Source organism: Narcine bancroftii, chromosome 11 (assembly GCF_036971445.1).
Source record: "Narcine bancroftii isolate sNarBan1 chromosome 11, sNarBan1.hap1, whole genome shotgun sequence".
NCBI classification, from domain to species: Eukaryota; Metazoa; Chordata; class Chondrichthyes; order Torpediniformes; family Narcinidae; genus Narcine; species Narcine bancroftii.
The window spans coordinates 80,402,037-80,428,417 of NC_091479.1; the positions used below are offsets into that span (position 1 = coordinate 80,402,037).

The 26,381-nt window shown below is 41.0% G+C and overlaps 1 protein-coding gene across 2 annotated transcripts in view; it reads left to right on the forward strand.

Moving 5' to 3' along the window:
- The window catches only part of b4galnt3b (beta-1,4-N-acetyl-galactosaminyl transferase 3b), a 150,392-nt gene that overhangs the window by 86,298 nt on the left and 37,713 nt on the right, over positions 1-26,381 (forward strand). For both annotated transcript variants that reach the window (XM_069903665.1, XM_069903666.1), the window contains exons 7-9: positions 13,900-13,978; positions 16,413-16,479; positions 17,093-17,224. In XM_069903665.1, the coding sequence (XP_069759766.1) occupies positions 13,900-13,978; positions 16,413-16,479; positions 17,093-17,224 (278 nt within the window). The remainder of the gene's footprint in view (positions 1-13,899; positions 13,979-16,412; positions 16,480-17,092; positions 17,225-26,381) is intronic.

Consider the following 26,381-nt stretch of genomic DNA (forward strand, 5'->3'; position numbering starts at 1 on the left):
CTAAGGGAGTCCACAGACTGGAAGTGAATTGACCCCCCCCCATCCATTTAAGGTGTTCGGGGTCCCCAAAACACGCTATCGAAGTGTTGAGTAAACCCTGTGTGCATGCTTCTGTGGAAGCCTCTGATGGTAGCACCCCCGCTGGACATCTGGTCATCAAGATGTTGACCATTGTGAGAAGGTAATGTGCACCACTGAATATGGGTAAGGGCCCCACAATGTCAATGTACATGTGGCTGAAGCTGCGACGTGCTGGCTCGAATGTCTGTGTTGGAGCTTTGATATGAGTCTGGATTTTGGGTGACTGGCATTGAGTACAAGTCCTGGTCCTGTTTGTGGAGGCCATGCCAGACATAGCTGTTCACCACTGTAGTCCTGATAGCAGGTTGAGCCAAGTTGTGTACCAAGTGGAAAACCTGCCTCTTCCATTCAGCCGGATGACAGGGCGAGGTATACCCATTGAGGTGTCGCAGAGCAGTGTGTGATTGCTGGGGGAGATCTGGATGTCCTCTAGTTGTAAGCCAGTGAACCCTGTCCGGTATGCCGGATATTAGGGTCTGCTTGCTGCGCATCAGCCAGGGCTGCATAGTTGTTGCCAGGGGTAGGGTGGTGCACCTCCAAGATAGCTGGATGGGATAAGGCATCGGCCACCACGTTGGATTTGCCAGCTATTTGTTCAATGTCTGTTGTAAATTCAGAAATGTAGGACAGGGGCCGCTGTTGCTTGGCTGACCAAGGATCTGACACCTTACTGAAGGCGAAGGTAAGGGGTTTGTGGTCCATGTAAATTTTGAATTTCCTGCCTTCCAGGAAGTAACAAAAGTGATGAGTTGCCAGGTATAAGGCTAACAGCTCTCTATTGTCTTTGAGTTCTGGTGGCCTGAGGTGTTGGCTGAAAAAGGCTAGTGGTTGCCATTGTTCATTCACCAGTTGCTCAAGTACACCCCCAACCACTGTTCTGGAGGTGTCTATCAAGAGGCCGGTCGGGGCATCTTTCCGTGGGTCCATGAGGAGGGTGCCATTGGCTAGTGTGTTTTTGGTGGCCTGGAAGGCCTTGGTTGACTCCTGGGTCCATTGTATGTTTTTATTGAGTCCTGCCATGAGGAGAAGGGATGGGCTCATGATGCAGGTCACTGCGGGTATGAAGCGATGATAAAAGTTGACCATACCTGCAAACTCTTGTAGTCCTTTCACCGTAAATGGCAAGGAGAAAGAGCGAGAATAGCATCCACCTTCGTGGGTAATGGTCTGGCTCCATGTTGGTGAATACGATGGCCCATGAAGTCAGTAGTCTCGACCAAACTGGTACTTGGCCAGGTTGATGATTAGGCCTAAATTGGTCAGTCTGGAGAATAATTGTTTTAAGTGGGCGGTATGCTCGGTGCGGGTGTGGCCCATGATTAAAATGTTGTCAAGGTAGACGAAGGCAAAATGCAGATCCCAGCCCACTGCATCGATCGGCCTCTGGAAAATCTGAGCCCCGTTTTTTTAACCCGAAGGGCATGTGGAGAAATTCAAACAATCCAAAGGGGGTTATGATGGCAGCTTTTGGAATATCTTGGGGTGTACCGGGATCTGGTGATGGCCCTTGATGAGGTCCACCTTTGAGAATATCTGTGCCTCTTGCAGGTGAAGTCTTGGAAATGGGGCACGAAATATCTGTCCAGTAAGGTGGCCTTGTTGAGGCGGCAGTAGTCTCCGCACAGCCTCCAACCACCTTCTGCCTTAGGGAGAGGGGAGGCCTAAGGGCTATCTGAGCGCCACATAATGCCGAGTTCCTCCATCTTTTTGAACTTGTCCCTGGCTAGATTGAGTTTCTTGGGGGTGGAGGGGGGGGGAGATGCCGTGCCCTGATGTGGAGGGGAGGGCCTTCTGTAATGATTTGGTGCCTCATCCCATGCTTGGGTTCTGCCGAATGGAAGTGAGGCACGGTGATGGAGGGGAATTCTGCTAGGCCCCGAGCGAAGTTGTTTTCGGCAGTACTCATTGAGTGCAGGTGGGTGTGGTAAGTTCAGTGCCCTTGAACGAGAGTGACTGAAATATTTGGGTGTGCACCAGCCAGCACCACTTGATATCCACCATAAATGAGTTAGCCTGCAGGAAATCTGCACCCAGTTTTGGTTGTTGCACGGCCGCAACTGTAAACTTCCAAGTGAATTGTCTGTCCCCGAAGCATAGGGGAATTGTGCAGGTCCCAAATGTTCGGATTTTGGAGCCGTTTGCCGCTCGGAGCTCCCGGCCCACTTTGCTTGAAGTGGGCCTCCAGGCTGGTTGGGGCCATGACGCTGTATTGTGCCCCAGTGTCCACCAAGAAATGTCGGCCTGACAGGGAGTCTTGAATGTGTAGCAGGCTATGCAGTTGGCCAGTCATCGCAGCCATTAGGGGTGTTTTCCTGGAATGCACAGGGGGACCCTGCCTTGGAACCCCACCGTTGGTGATAGAAACTGTTGGTGTGGCATGGCGGTCGGTTGGTCTGACATTCAGTTGATGGTCTTCCTGGTAGGGTGCTGATAATGTGGTGCTGTCACCTACTCAAGTGAAGTACAGGTGTCCCTCTTCACTGCCCGGGCAGCCACTTACCTGAGGTCATTGAAGTCTTCCTCCGCGATGAGCAGCAGGATATCCTTGGGCAGCCTCTCCAGAAAAATCTCCTGGTATAGCCGGCAGAAGGTGTGGCCATTGTTGAGAGCGAACATGTCACTCATGAGGACGGAAGGGGCCCTCTCTCCCAAACCATCGATATGCAACAGTAGGGCAGTGCGCTCATGCTTTGAGAGCTTGAAAGTGCGGGTTAACAGCTCTTTGATGGCCACCTACCTTCCTTGTTCTTGGGCTGCTAGAGGAAGTTGATGATGCGGGCTGCGGTGTCCTGATTGAGGGCACGGACCAAGTCGTAGTAGTGTGTGTCATTGACGGAGATCTGTCAACTGGTAAACTGCGCCTTGGCTTTCTGGAACCACACCCGTCGTTGCGACATCCAGAAGTCAGGAAGCTTTAACACTACGGTGTTGATCACAGTTGCTTTTCCATCTTGGGTCCAAAGCGCCATTTAGACTAGTCGGGGTCACCACTGTAGCGAGGTCACTATAGCTACAACTAGTTATAGCTCTTGGTTATAGCCCTAAGGCTGTAGCTTAAATCCGCAGAAGAAAGACACATACACACCAGTAGAGTGTATTCGACACTGTGTTTATTCAGTGACAGCTCTGCGTTTTATAGTCAGCTTGGCTGCATCACCACCGGGGCATGGCTTGACCGGGCAGGCTGCTGATTGGTTACCTCGGATGCCTGGGCTCCGATTGGGCCCCCTGCAATCCACCAGTGGTGATTGGCCAGTTTCACCACCCTGCTGGAGGCTTATGGAAATGGGCGTTTCAGCCCGCATGATGTTTGCCGGTCACCATGGCCAATATCTGTGTTGGCCCGAGGCATGGGCTGTGGGCCGCTACAAGTCTAACTTTATTAAATAAAATCGACTGATTGCTGTTGATAATCATTAATTACAAATAATAGTTTTAATCAATTGAAAACATTCTAATATATTCTAATAAAGAATTATCTGTTAGCTGCATTTCGAAAATGGGGGTGGAAATATTGAGACAAGTTTCTCAGAAGAGAGGCTCTAATCACTGTTCATTGTATTTTCAAAGTCTTTAAATTGTATGATTTAATGTAATACCATGCAAAGCAGTAACTGTAGCGTTGACTGTGTGAACAATGGCAATCCCAGAAGCCTACTCAGCTAAGGCAGGAAAATGGTTACAATTTTTTTTAAAAGCCTGAGGTTGCCATCTCTAAAGCATAGCGCAATCATAATCTGACTCACCTAAAGTACTTTGAAAATTGAGAAAATTCATTATGGAACTGGCGAGGAGTTAGTGCATTTAGTTGGTAGCTAGTGTAAACATTTGATTTGGACGAGGAATATCTAATAAGAAGGCTATCAGTTTATTGTCATACACATATAACAAAGTACATGTGTGCCAAAATTCTTACTTCCTGCAGGCTATGTTCTATAAGAGGAAAGGAGAGTTTGTTAGTTATCTAAGTTGTACAAAACACTTGGATTGAAAAATCACAGATTCTACAAAAGATCAAAGTCTTATACTAGGTTGTGGAAGTGTAAGGAAAAACTATTTGAATTAACTTTACATAAGGGGATTGAAGGCAATGGTTAGATAGTTAAGACATATTGATTGTGTAGTCAATCTAAGAAAATAACTTTTTCAGTCCTGTTAATTTTTTTCCTCCTTATGATACTATGACCATTTAGTACAATGTTCTGGATTCATTTTGCGATCCTAGACTTGCTCAGTATCTGTCATGCTCTCTGCCGTTGAAGGGAACTCCCTATAAAAGGTCTTGTTTCTAATTTATCATTGTTACCATTTCTATGTCCAGTGATTTAATGTTTTCACAAATGGGACTCAAGGTGCTGTGGTTGGAACTTCCAAAATCCTATGACTATTTTTGGAATTTAAATGTAAAACCTTGATTTGTGATGGTGAGTTTAAAAACTCCTTATAGATTATGTAAATAACTAGTTTCTAACATGTTTTCCATTAATTTTCTAATCTAAAGAGATTGAAGAGTTCTGTTTCTTATATTTTTAATTTTTAAGGTATTAATCATATAATTTTTGCTCATTTGTAACTAGGCTGCAGGCCAATTAGGTTGTGAACAAGTTGGAAAAACTGCTAATGCAGTTTGTGGGAAAAGAACAACTTTGCTAGAATAATTACTCTAATCACCAAATTAATAGTTTTGCTATAAACTATGAAACAAATCAAATTCAGTCCAAAGTTTTAACAAATAATTAGTGGAGAATATAAACATGTATTTTCAGGTTCACATAGTGATTAAGGCCTGTTGTTAATGATTCTAATGCCGCAAAACCACTGAACTAAAATCAGGTTGACATTTAACCCATTCGTATTCAGTAACTTGGTGTCAGTGTCACCCTGTTTACAACAGCACTTCATAATGTCATGCACATCATCAAGGTTAGATCCCTTCCCTAGCTACCAAAACTTACTGTCAGCCTTGGCCACTGACACATACAGCTCTTCCCTGTTCAATGGACAAAGGAAGAATAACAAACTTCAGAATGCCGTACAGAGTGGAATAAAAGGGGAACACAGGAGCAGAAAAAAATTCCTCAAACCATAGGAATCAAAAATTATACTTTATTTATTCTTCTTTCTTCTTTGGCTTGGCTTCGCGGCCGAAGATTTATGGAGGGGGTAAATGTCCACGTCAGCTGTAGGCTCGTTTGTGGCTGACAAGTCCGATGCGGGACAGGCAGACACGGTTGCAGCGGTTACAGGGGAAAATTGGTTGGTTGGGGTTGGGTGTTGGGTTTTTCCTCCTTTGTCTTTTGTCAGTGAGGTGGGCTCTGCGGTCTTCTTCAAAGGAGGTTGCTGCCCGCCGAACTGTGAGGCGCCAAGATGTACGGTTTGAGGCGATATCAGCCCACTGGCAGTGGTCAATGTGGCAGGCACCAAGAGATTTCTTTAGGCAGTCCTTGTACCTCTTCTTTGGTGCACCTCTGTCACGGTGGCCAGTGGAGAGCTCGCCATATAACACGATCTTGGGAAGGCGATGGTCCTCCATTCTGGAGACGTGACCTACCCAGCGCAGCTGATACTAATCTAAAAGCAGTCTTTCCCCATCCCTCTGCCTCCTTAATCATTCTCTTCTCAGCAAACACTTCCACATATCTCTCCTTCTGATTTTATACACTTATCTACATCACCCAACCTGCCTCAGGTTCTGCTCCTTTGTTTTTGCAATTTTGTATCCTTGCGTAATTAAGATATTGGATGATGAAATGTGCTGGAAAAACTCAACAGGTCACGATGCATCATAGGAAATGGAAGGTTTTGCTGAGTTGACCTGATGATATTCTCTAGCAATATGTGTATGCACTCGACCCCAGTATCTGCAGATTTTCATGTTTAACTCCAGCTGGAAATAATTTTGTTTTTTAATGGAACTGGAAGAGAAATTGAAAATAATTAGAAAAAAAGTGAAACAACAATTATTGTTTTTAGGCTGCAATGTTGGGAAAATCGCAGAAAAAAGTTAATAGTGGTCGTTCACACTGAGTGCCTTTTCAGACAACAAATACCTAAGTGCATCGGTCCTGGTGTTTGGATGTGCAGTAGAGTGGATGACTGTCAATTAATTTTTCCAGTACGATTTACACTTCAAAAAGTTGTAGGGGTCTTGCAGGATAAATCACGGTGCAGGAATTGACTCAAAATTCCTGCACGTTCCTTTTTAGACTGCCTGTATAGTGGCAAAATTCCTTGATTGTGCTAATACATGCCTGCAGTCTAAAAACCATAAATGAATTTAAGAGGCTATATGGTATAAATAATTAAAGTGGAACCCTGATTTAATGTGAACTACTGGACCCCTTTTTTGCCTCTTTCTGGAATTGAAATTGTTTTCAGATCAAAGAAGACAAAAATCTTTTTCAGTGAAAGATAAGCTTTGTATACTTGACGTGATCAAGAATAAAAGTCAAACTCAAGTTTTTCGCAACCTCAGCGTACCTGAATCAACACTTCGTGGCTGGAAATCTCAGGAAGATAAGTTGTGTGCAGTGTTGCTTTGGAATTGTGGAAGAGGTGGGACTAAAGGCCAAACGCATGAAAACAGCCAAAGATGTCAGCCTCAATAACTCCCTGTACAAGTCGTTCGTTCCAATTTCTGGGCCTATTCTCAAATCTCAAGCCGAGAATTTAGACCAGCTGATCAATGGAGAAACCTTACAGTTCAAAGCTAGCATTGGATGACTGGACCAGTTTAAAAGCCGTCACGGAATTTCTCAAGTGTTAGTATCTGAAGAAATTTGCTCAGCCCACAGTGCTGCTCCCAGTGAATACCTGGCAGAACTAAAAACTCTCTTAGAAGAAGGTGGCTACGTCGAAGAACAAGTGTACAATTGTGACGAAACAGGCCTCTGCTACAAGATGATCCCAGACTGCACACTGTCTAGCAAAGAGGGTGCCCATCAATGTGAGGGGTTCAAACAATGCAAAGATCACATGATGTTGTTTTGTGTTATAAGACTGGAACACAAGTTAAAACCACTCACAATTGGCAATTTTGCTTGCCCTGCTGCTTCCATCATGTCAACGTGAAGTCATTATTATTCGAGTACACACATAGCAGCAATGCTTGGATGACCAGTGTGTCATCTCTGAGGATTGGATTTACATAACTTTTGTCCCTGCTCTCCACGTTCATTTGTGTAAGCAAAAGCTAGAACTCAAAGCTTTTCTTTTGCTTGATAATTGTCCCGCCCACCCACCAGCTGCCAACCTATTAAGCCATGATGGAAAGATCCAAGTTTCTTACTTCCCAAAGAACACTACATCTAAGATCCAGCCCCTAGATCAGGAGATCATCTCCATGTTCAAGCAGAATTACAGGCGTTAATTAATTTGGGGAATTGTAGGTGAATCAACAACACTGGAAGACTGTCTGAAAAACATGAATATTAAAGAAGCTTGTCACTTTTCCTCATGTATGGAAAAATACTGGGAGAAGAAGGGTCTGGGTCCAGCCTTTTCATCACAAAAATTCACCAAGGAAGATCAAGATGATGAGCAAGAACTCTAAGGCTTCACGGCTGAAGAGATGAGTGAGGCGCAGAGGCTGTTTAAAATTAGCAAAGAAGATTTTCACCAGTGGTGCTTTGGCGATGACAAATACTCAACATATGAGCATCTGATGGACTCCAAGATCGGCTGTAACGTTACTATAGCCTGTTCCCCGAACCACAGGAGGATGACGATGAGAAGCCTCCACCCCCACCCATGAAAGTCTCTGAAGCCATTGAGTACCTTGAGGCTAGCCTATGTTGGCTGGAGACCCAACAGAATAAAAATTCTCCAGTTCAGAAGCATTTTGGATTTCGCTCACTGCCAGTGACATGCTGCATTCAGGCAACAAATACTCAATTGCTTTTTTAAGAAATAAAATGATGATTGTAAGAAATATAAAAGATGATTTCAAGTACAGGTATTGTGCAAATGTTCTTTATTGTTTTGAAAGTACTTTTCGTGACCCTGATTTAGCGCAGTCCCGCTTTTTTCGCAATCCAATTTTTTGGACCTGAACCATCGCGTTATAACAGGGTTCCACTGTAATGGCATTGGAACAGAATGAAATTAGTTAAAAATATCTATTGAATAATTAACTGCATAACTGCTCTTATAATGTATGGATGTCAACAGGCCGTATAAGGTGATGAGCTTTTGGTATATAAAAGAAGTTTGGAAGAGGAAAATTGTTGAATGTGTGGAGAATATGAAACTCATTCCTGTTGACTTTCAGCAAAAAATGATCCCCATGTTGTGATTTACTAAAGAATTAACAATTAATCACCGTACAACTTTTAAGTGATAAATGTAATGTGTGCTACTATCTCTGCCAGTGGACAGAACAGCTATACAGTAAATACATGTGTAATAGTTGATACCATGTCAAAGTTGAAACCCTATTTTTGGCACATATATCATGTGTAAAAAGTCAAACCTACCCCCTTATTTTTGGCTTCAGCCACCTGACCACTGGAGCTCCCAGCGCCCTGCCTGTGGACTCACCTAAGCCCATGCTGCCTGCCCACTGAAGCACCTGACAACCTGCCCAAGGATTCTCTTCTCAGCCCAGGCCATTTGCCCATCTGAGCTGCTGACCCCCGAATAGGGACTTACCATCCCGCCCCGCCTGCCCATCCGAGCTCCCAATGCCCTGATTGCGGACTTACCACCTGGTCCTGGCATCCAGCCTGCCCATCCAAGCTCCCAATGCCTTGAACGATGCAGATACATATCGCAGTCAAAAGTAGTATGCGTGTAATTGTTGATCCTCTAAATTTTACCCTAAAGATTGGTCCACAAAATGTGATATTACATGTATATATACAGTAGGTATGCATGAAGGAGTCTTAGACAAAAATGCTGGAGAAACTCAGCAGGTTGCGCAATATCCACAGAAAGCAAAAGGCAATTGATATGTCGGGCCTGTGCCCTAAGTGCTGAAAATCAGGTAGGTGCTTGAATAAAAAGTGGGGTGGAACACGGGCTAAGAGGTAGTGGGTGGATACAAGCGGGGGGGTGGGGGGGGGGTGAAGAAGGGAAAGAAGCTGAGAAATGAAAAGGGAGCAGGCTGAGGGCTAAGAAAGATAGCTCTCTGAAAGGGAAGGCAAGGGAAGCATATGGGGATCTAGAGGAAGAGAGACAGAGGGATGAGGGAAAGAGAGAGCGAGCAGGGGAGAGGGTTTAATGAAAATTGGAGAAGTTGATACTGATGCCATCTGGTTGGAGACAAAATATAAAGCGTTGTTTCTCCAATTTGCAAGTGATCATAACTTGGCAGAATGCGAGGCCAGGGACCAACCGGCATGTCAACGTGGCAAAGCCATGTGCAAATGTCAATGTGGCAAAGCTATGTGGAATCGAAGTGGTTGGCTACTGTAATACCTTGCTGTTGCAGTGATCAGAGTGAAAGTGCTCAACTAAGTGATATCTTTCCGTTTACATTCATTCTCCCCAATGTAGAGGAGTCCGCATCATGAGCTCAGAGTGCAGACCCTTACATATTCACAAGTGAAGTGTTGCTTCACTTGGAAGGACTCTTTTGGAACCCTGATAGCACTTTTTGCGGTCACAGCAGTAGGTACCAAGGGGATAATTGGTGGGAAGGGATGAGTGGATGAGGGAATCGGGCGGGAGGTGTGATCCCATCAATTGGTGAACCATCAAATAGCCAAGGAGAAAGAGTTACGCACAGGTTGGGGCAAAGAGATGAGAAAGGAGTATTCGCAGTGGACAAATCGAATCGCGAGGAAAGAGAGTTATTTATGCACAGGTTGGGGAGAAGAGTTGAAAAAGGAGCATTGGCTGAGCTCAGTGCTTTAGAGGACCAATTGCATAGCAATTTGTTAGCAGGAACAAATAAATGTAAGGTAGGCACAAACGGAGTGGCCAGTGTTGGAGTGGCTGAGTGTAAGAGTGGTGAGTTGAGGGTTTGGCTCGAGAGGCTTCGGCGAGCAGAGGCTGAAGACACGCTCCAACCATAGGTAAGATCAAGTAAGATATTTTCATAGTAACCCAGAGTAGGCAGTGGAGATGGCAACGAGGAGAGTGGTATGCTCCAATTGCAGGCTGTGGGAAGACTGGGAGAGCACAAGTGTCCCTGATAAATACACGTGTAAGAAATGCATCCAGCTGCATCTCCTTACAAACAGTGTTAGGGAACTAAAGCTGGAGGTAGAGGGAATGTGAGGCAGAAGCTATAAGGAGACAGTCATATCTGAAAGACAAGAAACAGGTACCTGGGTGACTGTTAGAAGAGGGAAGGGGAATAGGCAGTCAGCGCAGAGCCCATCTATGGCTGTTCCCCTCAACAATAAAGTATACCTTTTTGGATACTGTTGGGAGGGAGGAGGCAACGATCTACCAAGGATAAGTCATAGTGGTTAGATGTCTGGCACAAAGTCTGGCCCTTCGGCTCAAGGAAGGGGAGAGAAGAGTAGAGCTGTAGTGATTGGGGATTTGATAGATAGGAGAACAGACAGGAGGTACCTTGCAATTGCCAGGTTCAGGGATGTCCAGATGAAGCCAACAGCATCTTCAAATGGGAAGGTGAGCATCCAGATGTCATGGTTTACATTAGTACCAATAGCATAGATAGGAAAAGGGATGAAGACCTGAAAAACAGGATCTCAAGGGTGGTAATCTTTAGATTGCTGCTTGTGCCACATGCCAGTCAGGGCAGAAAGAGGAAGTTATGGCAGATGAATGTGTGGCTGAGGAGTTTGTGCTGGAGGTTCAGATTAATGAATCATTGGGAACTCTTCTTGGGAAGGTATGATGGCACAAAAAGGGCAGGTTGCACCTGGGAGACTATTATCCTGGCAGGCAGGCTTGCAAGAGCTGTTTGGAAGGGGAATGGGAACCAGAACTATAGGGCAATGAATAAGGCAGAAGTAGTTGCACTGAGAGTGTGAGGAAGGATAAGCAGTCAAACAGGACAAAATTGCGAGTGCCAGACTAAGGATTTAACTTTGTGGACTTTGAAAATAAAATTGAAAAGGAAAACCAGATTGAAGCTGCATCGCAAGAGGAGGAATTTATTGAATCCCCTCAGGGTGGCTTTTTAGAACAGTGTGTGGCTGAACCAACCAGGAAATGACAATTCTGGATTACGTATAGTATAATGAACCAAAGTTGTTCAGGGAACCTTTAAGCGGCAGCAATCATAATATGATGCAATTTGCCCTACATTTTGAGAAGGAGAAACTAAAATCAGAGGGGTCAGAATACCAGTGGAATAAAGGTGACGACAGAGGTATGAGATAGGAACTGGCAAAGGTTGATTGGAAAGGCACACTACTAGGAAGGATGGCAAAACAGCATTGGCAGGACAAGTACATAGTATCCCAAAAGAGAAGAAATATTTGAATGGAAAAATGGCACAACTGTGTTTGACAAGAAAATTAATGCCATAGTAAAATCAAAAGAAAGGGCACACAAGGAACCAAAAATTAGTGGGAAGATACTGGCAACTAAGAAGGAAAAGATGAACTTCAAAATGAAGCTAGCAAATCCTATCAAAATTGATAGCAAAAGCTTTTTTAAGTATATTAAGAGTAAAAAGAAGATAGAGTAGATATAGAACTAATAGAAAATGACACTGGAGAAATTGTAATGGGAGGCAAGGAAATGGCAGAGGAACTAAATGAGTATTTTACATCAGTCTTCACTGTGGAAGACATTAGCAGTATATCTGACTTTCAAGGATGTCAGGGCATTGAGGTGAGTGCAGTCGCAATCACCAGAGAGAAGGAGCTTGGATGGTCTAAGGGGGTTGTAGAGATCCAAAACATACGGGTTTATAGGTGACTTGGGCAGCAAGGCTGGAAGTGCCTTTTACCATGCTGTACGTCTAATTTTTAAAACTATAAAGTCTCCCGGACCTGATGGAATGCACCTTTGGGTCCTGAAAGAAGTAACTATAGAGATTGTGGAGACATTAGTAATGATTTTCCAATAGATTCTCACATGGTTCTGGAGGGCTGGAAAATTGCAACGATCACTCTGCTATTTAAAAAGGGAGGGAAGAAGCAAAAAGGAAATTATAGACCTGTTAGCCCAAAATCGGTGGTTGGGAAGGTCTTGGAGTCGATTGTCAAGGAGGTGCATGACAAGATTGGGCAAAGTCATTATGGATTCCTTGAGGGAAAATCTTGCCTGACAAACCTGCAATTTTTGAGGAAGCAACAAGTAGGCTTGATAAAGGAGATGCAGTGGATGTTGTATATTTGGAGTTTCAAAAGGCCTTTGACAAGGTGCCCCACACAAGGCTGCTTAACAAGATGAGAGCCCATGGAATTACAGGAAAGATATTAGCATGGGTAGAGCATTGACTTGATCAGTAGGAAACAGAGAGTGGAAATAAAGGAATCGTAGTTTGGTTGGCTAACGGTTACCAGTGGTGGTCCGCAGGAGTCTGTATTGGGGCCACTTCCTTTTACATGCAGATTATGCAAAGATAGGTGCAGATAGTGTTGAGGAAACGGAGAGACTTAGATTAGGAGAATTGGCAAATGAAAAACAATGCTGGAAAGTTTGGTCAGGCACTTTAGTAGGAGGAATAAAAAGACAGACTATTATTTGGATGGGGAGAAAATTGAAAATTCGGATGTGCAAAAGAACTTGGGAGTTCTCATGCAGGATACCTTAAATGTTAATTTTCAGGTTGAGTCAGTGGTGAAGAAGCCACAGGCAGCTGTGGAGGCCAAATCGATGGATTATTTAAGGCAGAGATTGATAATTATCTGATTAGTCAGAGTATCAAAGATTATGAGGAGATTGCTGAGGGGTGGGGCTGAATGGGAGAATGGATCAGCTCATGACAGAATGGATGAGAGGACCCAATGTGCTGAATGGCCTACTTCTGCTCCTATAACTTATGGAAAAGGAAAATTGGGGGGAGAGTTTGTCTGGCTGTGCGATCCCAATGTAGGTAGCAAAAATTATGGGAGAATGATATGTTGGATGTGGAGGCTGGTGGGATGGTAGTTGAGGATGAGGAAATGAGGGAGGTGTGGGGAGTGACCAAGGCAGATATGTAGGAAACAGAGGATATGAGGGTGAGTGCTGAGTTAATGACAGTAGACAGGATGTCGTGGAATGGAATGCCTCATCCTGGGAGTAGATGAGGCGGAGTTAGATGAATTGAGAAAAAGGAATGGAATCCTACTGGAGACAGAATGGGAAGGGGTGCAGTCAAGGTAACTACGGGAGACTTTGGATTTATATGAGATGCCTATTGATGGTTTGTCTCCCAAAATGAAGAATGAGAAAGTGGAGAGAATCACCAGAGATGGATCATCTGAATTTCAGGTCAGGGTGAAAGTAGGCAGCCAAGTTGATAAAATTGATGAGCTCATCATGAGTGCAGGATGTAGTCATCAGTGTTACAGAGAAGGGGTTGAGCAGCCTTGCTTTAGCCTTCTCCCTCTATTATTTCTCAGTTTTGTTCTCTTCTTCACCCTCCTACCTGTATGCATCGATTAGCTGAATGTAAAATTAAAGTCTCCAGACGTAGTGATTGATTCCATAGATTACCTGTTAGCTGTGTTCCTCCTGCATTGCATCCTCCCTCCACCTTTTTATTTCAAACATCTGCTTGATTTTCAGAAGGGCTCAGACCCAAAGTGTTGATTGCCTTATGCTTCCTTGGATGTTGCATGACCTGCTTGAGTTTCTCCAGTGCTTTTGTGTATTGCACCAGACCCCAGCATCTGCATCTATCTTGTTTATCTAAAGGTGTCTCAAGTTTATTTTGTGGTTATTGTCAATTTCTACTATCTGCAGGTTGTCGTCCTCCCGGAAATATTACTTTGAGGTGCTACATAAGCAGAATGACCAGGGAACGGATCATGTAGAAGTTGCTGTAAGTTTTTGTTATTTCACCATTTTCTTAACAACCTCAAACATTTTTGTAATAGCTTCGTTATTGTATGCTAAATAAAACATAAAAATATGTAAATGTTTTGAATTTGAAAATTGATTTATTGTTAGGATTATCAATAATAAGTTTTTTCCTTGGTTGATTTTTTTTAAACCGTTGAATTAAATTCTTCATGCATATTTCTAATTTTACTTTGTTACAAGTGTCAAAGATGTGGGTTATGGTGCAACACTTTTATTTGCAATGCATCATTTTGCAGACCTCGTTCTCCAATTGGACAAACAGATTTGGATGAGTGTGTGATCTGTGCCAGCATGGTTGAAAATTGTAATTTATTCTTTTAATCTGCCGTTAAATCCTTGACGGTTTCTGTGAGTGTTCTCTGTGATAATGATGATGATGGAACAGGGCAGGGCAGGGAATTCAATGTCTGATTCTATTTTATTTGAATTATAGAGCTAATCCTCCAAGGATGGAATCACAATTTATGCTGTCTTCATTCAGTACAGACATTAGACAGTCTGACTTTGTTGAGCAGCTTAGAACTTGTGTTTGTGGAAAGTCATTCATTGTGAACAACAATCACTGTTTGTTTACTTGAAGTGCATGTGAATGTACAATGAAACAGCTGTTTGTGCATTTGATTCATTTGGGTAGAGATTCCCTGGATTTTCAGGTGCTAGAATCTTTGCAGTACCAAGTCTGAGGCTTCAAATATGCTTACCAATGCTCAGGAAAGACTCCATCCCTTCCTCAGCTGCTCTCCCCAGGCGCTGGATAGTACTCTTGTGCTGGGGTGGTAGGCGGGTACGGGTATTGCTGGAGGTGCTGGGTTAAATAGGGTGGATGGATGTTGTTGGGAAGGAGACAGGAAGAATGGGGGGGGGTTGGAAGGTAGATTGGGGTGAGCGGAGGTGTTGTGGAACAGACTTATTGATCATGCGCATTATCTCCACTGATCATGTATATCGTCCTGAAGAGTTGTCAGCATCCTAAAAAACCTGTCAATGCTTCGCCTTACTGGACCCTGCTGCTCACTGTACAGCTCCGATACTGGTCCATCCTCCTCTCCTGCCACATGCGGTCACACTCCGGGTCCTCATCCTCTGTGTCCCTCAGGAACCCATGCATTTCGGAGGTTATCTCCTAAGCCTGGATGGATCTCCTCTTCTTCCCCCTCCTTTCCGATTCTTCAGAGCAATAAAACACAGCCACTTGACTTCTCACGGGCAAAAAAGCTGAGCAAACACTTTGGCAAAATACACTGAACAGTCACTTTGTAAAAATGGTATTCATGCACAATGCAGTTTTAGCACCCTCCTGATGCGCCTCTACTCTGGGCTCCTTGCACTAGTAGATGGTGTCATGCTGTGGGAGGGTGCCTCGCTGTGGGGATCTGCCTCCGGGGGGGGGGGGGGTGGGGGGTCTCTATCCCACTTCCCTGAGCTACATCACTGGGCTCACAGGCGATGCCTCCCTGCAACTTTCACACCAGCGTTCCGGTGTCACAGGAGGTTGATGGGATTGTGGACGTGCCTGCCTTGCTGACACGGAGGCTGTTGCTGGTCTCCAGCCTCCCTACGTTAGCCCACAAGGACAGAGAGGATGTCAATGGACGTATGCTCCAAATTTGATAGGCCATGTTCAAGTAAGGTCAATCCATTTGGCCTTTGCTGCTCCTACTATTATGGTTTATTGACTTGTAAGAACTGCTAGTGCAGATTTTAAAGTTTTTTTTATTAATTACCTGCATCTTGGTTTTCACAAAGCCTGCTTCTTGCAGCCTGATCACTATCAGCTCATACATTCGACCATCTTTCACAGTCTGTGAAAAATGCTTGCCAACTTCGGGATCCCCCTTATTACAAGCAAACTCCCTGACTTTGGCATTCCCTCCCTCAGTTTCCAGCCATGATCTAAAATGCTGAATTAAGGTCTTTACTAATATTCAGACTGTTAGAATGCACTGTTCTCTGACAAATGATCTGAAATCAAAATTCTGGAAGTCAAACTGCTGTAAAACGCATTACAAGCACATTTCCAAAAATACTGGCGTTCACTGACCTTCTCTGCACATTTCCTCTCTGCACTCTAAACTTCCTGCCAAAGTGACACATGCTCTAATCTTACCTGGGAAGATTCTTGTCCTTTCATACTGCCGGAAGGCGATTGGCAAGGTAACTCAGCCGGGCTCCGAAAATACCCTGTCTCCTCCATGTCTCCGAGCCCAGTTGAATTTGAAGTGCCCTTCTCGGTTTGGATGTTCAAACTGCACAATTACTGGGTAAATTACCCGATTTAGCCCAAATGTACTCAGGGGTGTGATAGTGTTTCTCAGAACCCTGCTAATTGATGGAAAATGAAACCCCATAGTTGCATTTGCTATTGAGGTAATAATCATTGTCTAATCTTTTAGTGGCGACTTCATAATACTGGCCTGAAATTCAACATTATTGATTCTCGGTATATTTCACTTTATTTTGGTAAGTTGTTCACTTTATTTATATTTGCCAAAGTTTAGGATCATTATAAGTTGAAACTAACAGACATTGTTAGGAAAGCAAAGAAAGAGAATAAAAACAAAAACCATTAACCACAAAATAAGTCCAATATTTATAGAAATAATTTGTAATTGTTTGTAGATACCTCAGATGTTTGAAAGTATATAACAGCTCTGCTGAACCCCACTTTTGAAACTTAGTTTCATTCTCTCTTTTCTTTCTCTTTGACTTGGCTTCGCGGACGAAAAATTGCCCTAACCGCCAAAGAAGAATTTCTAACCTGCGATAGTCATTTTTTTGTTTAACTGCTGAGAGTATGAATACAAGTTGAAATATTGTTAAAATGAAGCCTTCTGATTTGTTTTGGCATTGTTTCCTTTTTTAATGTTCAGTCTGACTCTTTACTTGTTATCTCTTACCTTTACGGTTTAAAAATTATTAATATGGCTACAGTTCAATAAATATCTGTAACTGAAACGTGCACATTTCAGAATGTTTTATCCATTTCTAATATGGAAACTACAAATTATTTCAATAATGATTTCAATAGGAATTCACTGCAGTTTTTTTTTAATGCCTTTTCTTTTTGTTTCAGATGAGTCGCTAATAAAACTAAATGAGGTTCAGCACATTCCACAATCTGCAGCAGTTTACAGTTACTTGCGTTCAGAAAATGAACATCCAGCAGAAATGCTGAAGCATGATCCCCGCGACAGTATTTTTCAAAGTAAGCTTTATCCACAAATATTGTTGCCAATACATACTTGTATGTTTTTCACGCTGTTGCTAAAGTAGTGAGAAGTCTGGTTGGAGCAAACAAAATGTTCTTTAATAGTCACTTTTTGAAATAGTGGCTGTATTTATTCATAACTATATAGGAGGTTTACACCCTTCATAATCTTTGCAATCCTCCCGGTTATTTAGGGATTAATTTATACTTCAGTTTTCTTAATAAGCTACCCCGGCTGATGATATTGCTAATCAAAATTATAGTATTTCTTATAAAGACATGAAGTGATTTTGTCTGGACAAATGCATCCTAAAATTTGTATGTATCCACTTCCTATCACCCAGTCATAAATCTGTATCACCTCTTATCAAATCTTTCTACCTTCCATCAGTGAGCCATAAAAAAAAGATGTGACTGACTTGGAATGTGGATACAGGCAAAAGCTATAAAATATACTGCCATTATGAAAGATGTTGAACTAGCCATTGTAATTGACAAAGAAATAGAGATGTTCAATTTTGTTGTCGTGGCTGTGTGCCCCAGTATTGAAATAAGTCTACTTTTATCTTAATTGCAAGTTTACAGTGAAGCAGAACGTAGAAATCTACAGCACAGTACAGTGTTGTGCTGATCTAATAACCTTCTTTAAGAATTGTCTGGAATTTCCCTTTTTTCCTATTATTTTTATTTTTTCCCTATTATATCTATTTTCAGTTACATGTACCTATCCAATAGTCTCTTAAAAGATTCTATTGTACCCGCCTCCATCGCTGTTGCCAGTTGCGCATTCCATGGACCCACCACTATGTGTGGAAAAACTTGCCTCTTAAGACCACCTTAAAACAGTGCCACTCTTGTTAGTCATATCAGCCCTGTGAAAAAAACCTCTGGCCATCAACACAATTAGTGCCTCTCATCATTTTATACAACCTCTATCATGTAATCCCTCATCCTCTGTCATTCCAGAGAGAAAAGACGAAGTTCACTCATAATCCAATCCAGGCAACTTTTTCTATATCTCCTATGCACCCTCTTTATAGCATCTACATCCTTCCTGTAGTGAGCTGACCCTGAACTGAACACAATATTTCAAGTGGGTCTTGCATAGATACAATATTTCCTCACAGCTCTTGAACTCGATCCCTAGGTTAATGAAGGCCAATACTCTATACACCTTAACAACACTATCAATCTTCCAGCAGCTTTGAGTGTCCCATGGATACGGACCCCAAAATCTCTCAGTTCCTCCACATTGCTTAGAATCCTCCGATTAACATAGTAGTCTGCCTTCAAATTTGACATACCAAAATGAACCACTTTGCACTTTTCTCAGTTACACTCCATCTACCACTTCTCAACCCAGCTTTGCATCCTATCAGTGTCCCTCTGTAGCCTCTGACTACCCTCCAGACTATCTACAACACCACTTTCATGTCATCCACAAGCTTACTAACCTCCCCTTACACTTCCTCATAATGTCATTTATAAAATTCATGAAGAGGAGGGGTCCCTGAACAGATCCTGACTTCTAGCAACTTTATGTGTTACTCCAGGAATGAAGAATACTTTTAAATATAAAATTCTGGTGTATAGATGGGGCCAAAGAGTTAAGGGCTTTTTGGATAAACATAAGTTGTGCTTTTATAACATGGATATGTTTTATAATTTTGACAATCTTGTTGTGTTCTTTAATTTTTGACATCTATGTTGTGTACCTTACAAATTTTATGTATATTTTTTGTTTATCCTTGTAAAATTCAATAAAAGTATTATTAAAAATATTATTCAAAGAGTTTCTGGTTGAGTGCTAGATTATGAAGATTTTACTGTTTCTAATTAGATGACTTCATTCTTTTGTTTAAATTCAAATTAAATTTTCTAATTTATAACTTTCATTATACTATAAAATGATACATTATACTATAAAATGATAGACATATTAATGATCAAATTGATGTATTATATTTTCTACATTCCTTCTTTATTGCTAAAACTGGGTATAGAAACCCCACTTGTCATAGAGTTTTGAGGAACTAAACGCGGCCTTTCGACACTCCAAATCTGTGCTGACATTTTTGACCCTCTTCACTAATTAGATTTGTGGGGGGTGTGGCAAGATGGCGTAGAAGAAAGACGTGTATTCCACCTTTCCCCAGCTGGATCACTAAATACCCGGTTTTTAAATAACATAAAAGTGGTTAAAAATAATATTTACAGTTGTTTAAATAACAGTGATTTATGATGGCATCTGATGTGAAAAACTTTAAACCTTAACTTCAGAAAAAAAAGTGCAGAAGAATTGAAACCTATCTGCATAGCTGAATCCACGGAGTCGTCATTGGGAGTCTCCAAGCCTCAGAGGACTCCAGCCCTTTCGAGTTTGACTCCGGTGCCAATCCTGCCTCCGCAAGATGGCGCCGACACATTGGTGAGCTCGGCCGTTGCCGACCCATGAGGTCGTGCGCGCGGGCGGCACAGCCGACAAGGGAACGAGCGTCCTAGCTGGGCGGCCCAGTGGCCCGCAGTGTAGTGTCGGAGGATGCTCCTGCGCGTTTGATGGCTTTGCTTGGCCTTCGTGGGGCATCCCTGGTCCAAGAATTGCTGGATAAAATATGGGCCGTGGGGGAGCCCGAAGCCATTCAGCCAAAGGACCTACGATGACTGAGGAAGAAGAGGAACTTGCCTTATTGGAATTCGTCCAGGAGAAGGAGCTTGCAGTTAAAGGAGGTGGATCTCAAAAAGTGGAAGTGAAATCTGGAATGGATTCAGTGTTTACTGTATTGGAAGAGATTGCTTGTCAAATGTATAATATGTCAAAACAAATATCAACTCAAGTGAATCAAGGATTTATGGAGATGAAAATAAAAATGAATACCTTGTGTGATGAAATGTCAACTGTGAAACAGGAAATGACTGTAGTTAAAAGTGATATTAATAAATGTATAAAATGAGTTGATACTGTGCAAGATAATTTTAAGAAAATTGAAACAGCCTTTTCTGAGTGTCAAAATCAGGTAGAATGTAATAGAGAAAAAATGGAAAAAGTGGAAGGTTCTTTTGTAGATTGGGGGATTCAAAAATGAGATTTAATGAAGAAGATTGATTCGTTGGAAAATCAAAGTCGAAGGAATAATGTGAAAATAGTTGGTCTTCCAGAGGACATTGAAGGTGCTAACCCTATAAAAATTTTTAAGCACTGGATCCCAGAGGTGCTGGGTAAAGAGCTTTTTCCTGAAGGATTGGAACTGGATGAGGCTCACAGAGCTCTGAGAAGAAAACCACTTCCAGGACAAACACCGAGAGAAGTCTTGGTTCGTTGTTTAAAATATCAAGTTAGAGAAATGATTTTATGTATGTCAGTACAGAACGCACAGCAGAATCGAGCTCCATTAATGGTTCAAAAAAACAGTGTTCTTTTATGCCGATTTGAGCCAAGAGGTTATTAGAAGACGACAAGAATTTAAAATGGCCAAAGATGTTTTGTGGCGAAAAGGCTACAAGTTTGCTTTTCATTATCCTGCAATTTTAAAGGTTTTCTATGGAAATTTTCAATCTCAATTTTTGGAGAATGTTCATGAAAGTCTTGATGTTGAAGATCTGGAGCAGTCGTTGGGCTTGGAATCATTGGGCTGAATATATGGACTATATTCTATTTGTTTAAATAATAAATATGTATCTGGCCGGGGGGGGGGGGGGGGGCGTGGATGTCACTTAAAACTTTGATAGTCATCCGCCACTAGTGGGTTTACCACACCCAGATTTTTAGGGTATTATTACCTTTGGGTGTTTTTTTTTTGGTATTTTCCTGTTATCTATTTATTTATTTATTTCTGAGGGGTTTTGTTTTGAAAGAATTATAGAGGGGAGCATTATTTTATAGTATTAGTAGTTAAAAAAGATGTCTAAATTGAATTTTTCAACTTTTAATGTTCAGGGATTAAATAATCCAGTTAAGAGAAAGAGAATATTGGCTTATATTAAAAAAAATGAAAATTGATATTTTTTTTTAACAATAAACACATTTGATTGTAAAAAGAACATTTGAAATTGAAAAGAGATTGGGTTGGTCATGTTTTTTCTTCTTTTAATTCTAAGGCAAAAGGAGTAACGATTTTGATTCATAAAAATTTACCATTTGAATTGGAATCCTCGGAGGGGTATGCTGGCAGAGTATTAAGAGTGAACTGTAAAATTTTTGCTGAATCTTGGACTTTGTTGAATCTTTATGCCCCTAATATAGATGATTTATTTCAGAAGCTTTTTTATTGTTAACTCAAGCTAATGAAAATGTTTTAGTTGGTGGTGATTTTAATTGTGTTTTGAACCCTTTATTGGATAGAAATCCAAAAAGTATAAGGAAATCAAAGGTGGCAACGCAAATTAATGCGTTAATGAAAGATTTAAATTTGGTGGATATTTGGAGAAAAGTTAATCCAACAGAGAAAGATTTTTCTTTTTATTCCTCACGACATGATTCATGAAATATCAGCACATTTACAAGGTAGAGTAATAAGAGCTGCATATAAAAGTAGAGTTATATCATATCATTCATTATTACTTTTTTCTTGTGCAAGTTCTGAGGTAGTATGTTTGTCGTTTAGATGGATTAATGCAATGTTATTGAAAAAAAACAGAGTTTGTTACTTTTGTTAAAGAACGTATCTCTTTATTTTTGACCGAGAATGTTAAGTCTGTGGATAGTCATTTTGTAATATGGGATGCTCTTGTGTCTTGGTGTGAGCTTGCAGGCGCCTCAGATTGAAGAGACTGAAGAGAAACTTGTCCGTGAACTACTCTTTGCAGACGATGCCGCTTTAGTTGCCCATTCAGAGCCAGCTCTTCAGCGCTTGACGTCCTGTTTTGCGGAAACTGCCAAAATGTTTGGCCTGGAAGTCAGCCTGAAGAAAACTGAGGTCCTCCATCAGCCAGCTCTCCACCATGACTACCAGCCCCCCCACATCTCCATCGGGCACATAAAACTCAAAACGGTCAACCAGTTTACCTATCTCGGCTGCACCATTTCATCGGATGCAAGGATCGACAATGAGATAGACAACAGACTCGCCAAGGCAAATAGCGCCTTTGGAAGACTACACAAAAGAGTCTGGAAAAACAACCAACTGAAAAGCCTCACAAAGATAAGCGTATACAGAGCCGTTGTCATACCCACACTCCTGTTCGGCTCCGAATCATGGGTCCTCTACCGGCATCACCTACGGCTCCTAGAACGCTTCCACCAGCGTTGTCTCCGCTCCATCCTCAACATCCATTGGAGCGCTTTCATCCCTAACGTCGAAGTACTCGAGATGGCAGAGGTCGACAGCATCGAGTCCACGCTGCTGAAGATCCAGCTGCGCTGGGTAGGTCACGTCTCCAGAATGGAGGACCATCGCCTTCCCAAGATCGTGTTCTATGGCGAGCTCTCCACTGGCCACCGTGACAGAGGTGCACCAAAGAAAAGGTACAAGGACTGCCTAAAGAAATCTCTTGGTGCCTGCCACATTGACCACCGCCAGTGGGCTGATATCACCTCAAACCGTGCATCTTGGCGCCTCACAGTTTGGCGGGCAGCAACCTCCTTTGAAGAAGACCGCAGAGCCCACCTCACTGACAAAAGGCAAAGGAGGAAAAACCCAACACCCAACCCCAACCAACCAATTTTCCCCTGCAGCCGCTGCAACCGTGTCTGCCTGTCCCGCATCGGACTTGTCAGCCACAAACGAGCCTGCAGCTGACGTGGACTTTTATCCCCTCCATAAATCTTCGTCCGCGAAGCCAAGCCAAAGAAGAATATGGGATGCTTTAAAAGCTTATTTGAGGGGGAAGATTATTAGTTATTTTACGAAAGTTAAGAAACAATACATGACAGAAAGTTTAGAGTTAGAAAATAAGATTGCTGAGTTAGAGAAAGATTTTCAGAAAGATGTAACAGAAGATTTAAAAAAGTCACATTAGTGAGGTTGAAATTACGTTATAATACTTTACAAACTTATCAGTTTGAGCGCTTAATTAATCGATCTAAACAATGTTATTATGAGATGGGGGAAAGAGCTCATAAGGTACCTGCTTGGCAATTGAAAGCTGAACAGACATCTTGGATTATTAATGGTGTAAAGAAGAATTCAAAAGTTACTTATAAACCTCAGGAAATTAATGACCAGTTTTATTCATTTTATTTTCAATTATATACTTCTGAGGGGAAACAGGATAATGGTTCTATTGACTCTTACTTATCTAAATAAAAGTTACCAATATTAGATAGAAATGAGGTTCAGGAATTGGAATCTTCATTTATGGATTTTGAAATTAAGGAAGTTATTCGGAAATGCCTAATGGAATTAGGGGATGATGGATTCCCTGTGGAATTTTATAAATTTTTTTATGATGATCTCTCTAATGTATTTGGAGAAGTGTTGAATCAAGTTACTGAAGATCAGAAGTTACCAGAATCATGTTCAAGTGCTTTAATAAGTGCTGTCATTCCAAAAAAAGATAGAGATCTATTAAAAGTGTCTTCATATAGACCTATTTCTTTATTAAATGTAGATTATAAAATTATAGCGAAAGTATTAGCTAATAGACTTGCTAAATATTTACCTAAATTGGTACATATTGATCAAACAAGTTTTATTAAGAATAGAAATGCATCAGATAATATATTTCGATTAATTACTTTGGTCAACGCATATCGAAAGCAACCTAACCATGCATTAGATGCAGAAAAGGCTTTTGATAGGGTTGAGGGGGATTTTTTATTTAAAGTGTTAGAGAAATTTAAATTCGGCCCTTTTATTGGTTGGGTTAAGGCTTTATATACGAATCCGATTGCTAAGGTGGTGACAAATTGACAGATTTCTTTACCATTTAAATTGACTCGTTCAATTCGACAGGGCTGCCCGTTGTCACCAGCCTTATTTGCATTGGTTATTTGACAAAATGAAGAATTTAGAGGGATGAGGGTTAACAATGAAGAATATAAAATTAACTTATTTGCGGATCATGTGTGGTATATATGGTGGAATCGAAACGGTCGTTGAAACAATTGCAAGAGTATTTGCAGAAATTTGGAGAACTATCGGGATATAAAGTTAATTGAGATAAAAGTGAAATTTTACCAGTTGGAGTGGGAGATTATTCTGAATTTAAAACAATTACAAAATTAAGGTGGACAAGTAAAATTAAATATTTAGGTGTGTTTATGGATATGAATTATCAATCATTATATCAATTAAATTATGTACCTATATTAAGACGGATTAAACAGATTTGTTTAAGTGGAAAGATCTTCCATTAATTTTGATTGGTCAGGTTAATTGTATTAAAATGAATATTTTTCCTCGAATTGAATATTTATTTCAATCACTACCTTGTTTACTTTCTAAGGGCTTTTTTTCAAGATTTGAATAAAGTAGTGCAAGAGTTTTTAATGGAAAGGTAAATTAGCTCGAGTGGCGTTGCATAGACTTACATGGAAGTATACATTGGGCGGACTACAATTACCACATTTTCAAAACTATTATGAAGCGGCCCAGTTGAAGTTTATTAGTAGATTGATGGATTTAGATCAGCCTCCCAGCTGGGCTAAAGTGGAAATGGCATGTATATCTAGGATTGAAATTCATTAATTTATATTTCGTTGGAATTTGATTTTGTTACAGCAATATGATATGACGATATTGAAACATTTGGTAAAGATTTGGATTAAAAAAGCAGGTGTTAGGGTCGAAAGATAAATTATCAATTTTAACTCCATTGTATAACAATCAGCTTATTCCTTTTTCAATGTTTAATAATCATTTAAAGATTTGGGATTCTAAAGGTATAAAGACAATACAAGGTTGTTTTGTAGAGGGGCAATTTCTTTCTTTAATCAATTGAGAGAAAGATTTGATATACCTGTAAATTCTTTATTTGCATATTACCAACTTAGAGCTTTGATAAAAGATAATTATGGTAGAGAGATGATTTTACTTACTTTGTCGAGATTTGAATTTTTGATTTCCTCTATACCGAAAAAAGGTTATATTTCAGTAAGGAGGAAAAACCCAACACCCAACCCCAACCAACCAATTTTCCCCTGCAACCGTGTCTGCCAGTCCCGCATCGGACTTGTCAGCCACAATCGAGCCTGCAGCCGACGTGGACTTTTACCCCCTCCATAAATCTTCGTCCGCGAAGCCAAGCCAAAGATAATTTGTTACAAGATAGTATGGATAAGACAGATTGGGAGAAATCTAAACTTAAATGGGAGAGTGATTCAGTATTTATTTTTCCCGAAGATGATTGGGCGAATATGTGTCAGGACAATGTAATTAAATTGACTAATGTAAGATATGGAATGGTTAATTATAATTTTTTACATCAATTATAGTTGACCCCGGAAAAGTTAAAAAAAAATATGGGTTTAGTAATTTGGATTCTTGTTTTAGATGTGACTCATGTATTGGAACTTTTCTACATGCTGTTTGGAATTGTGTTAAAGTTCAATCATTTTGGCAAGGAATTAAAGTAGTTTTGGAGAAATTATATAATTTTATATTACCGTTAGATCCAACGATTTTTTTGTTGGGAAATTTGTATTCATTAAGGGGAATGGGATTGTATAAATTTAAAATTGCTTTTTGTACGTTTGGTGTTATCAGTAGCGCATAAATGTGTTGCTAGTACTTGTAAAGATGATACTGAGATTAATATATCACATTGGCATAATGAATTGAAAGCATGTATTGTCATGGAAAAAATTACTTATAATTTACATGATAATTATTCTTTTGTTAGTAAGTGGTCTCCATATTTGGAATATATGCATTTAGATATACTTTGAAATGTTATTAACATTTATAATATTTTCTTTTTATATATATATATAATCTATTTTTTTTGCTCCCCTTAAGGGATTTGGCTGTAGGGGTGGGTTGGGTGTTAATGCAAAATTTTCTTTGATTATTTCTATACTGTATGTAATGTTTTATTAAATAAAGTTTGGGAAAAAAACTTAATCACATTTGTCTGCATTAGGCGTTGTCTTCTGTGCCTTGCATGTTTCAGAACATGTCGAAATGCCTGCCTGTATTTCATATTGTCACCAAAAAAATGTACCTTTCAGTCAACTTCGCTTTTTGTCGCAATTAAGATTGAGTAAGATTACATCCAA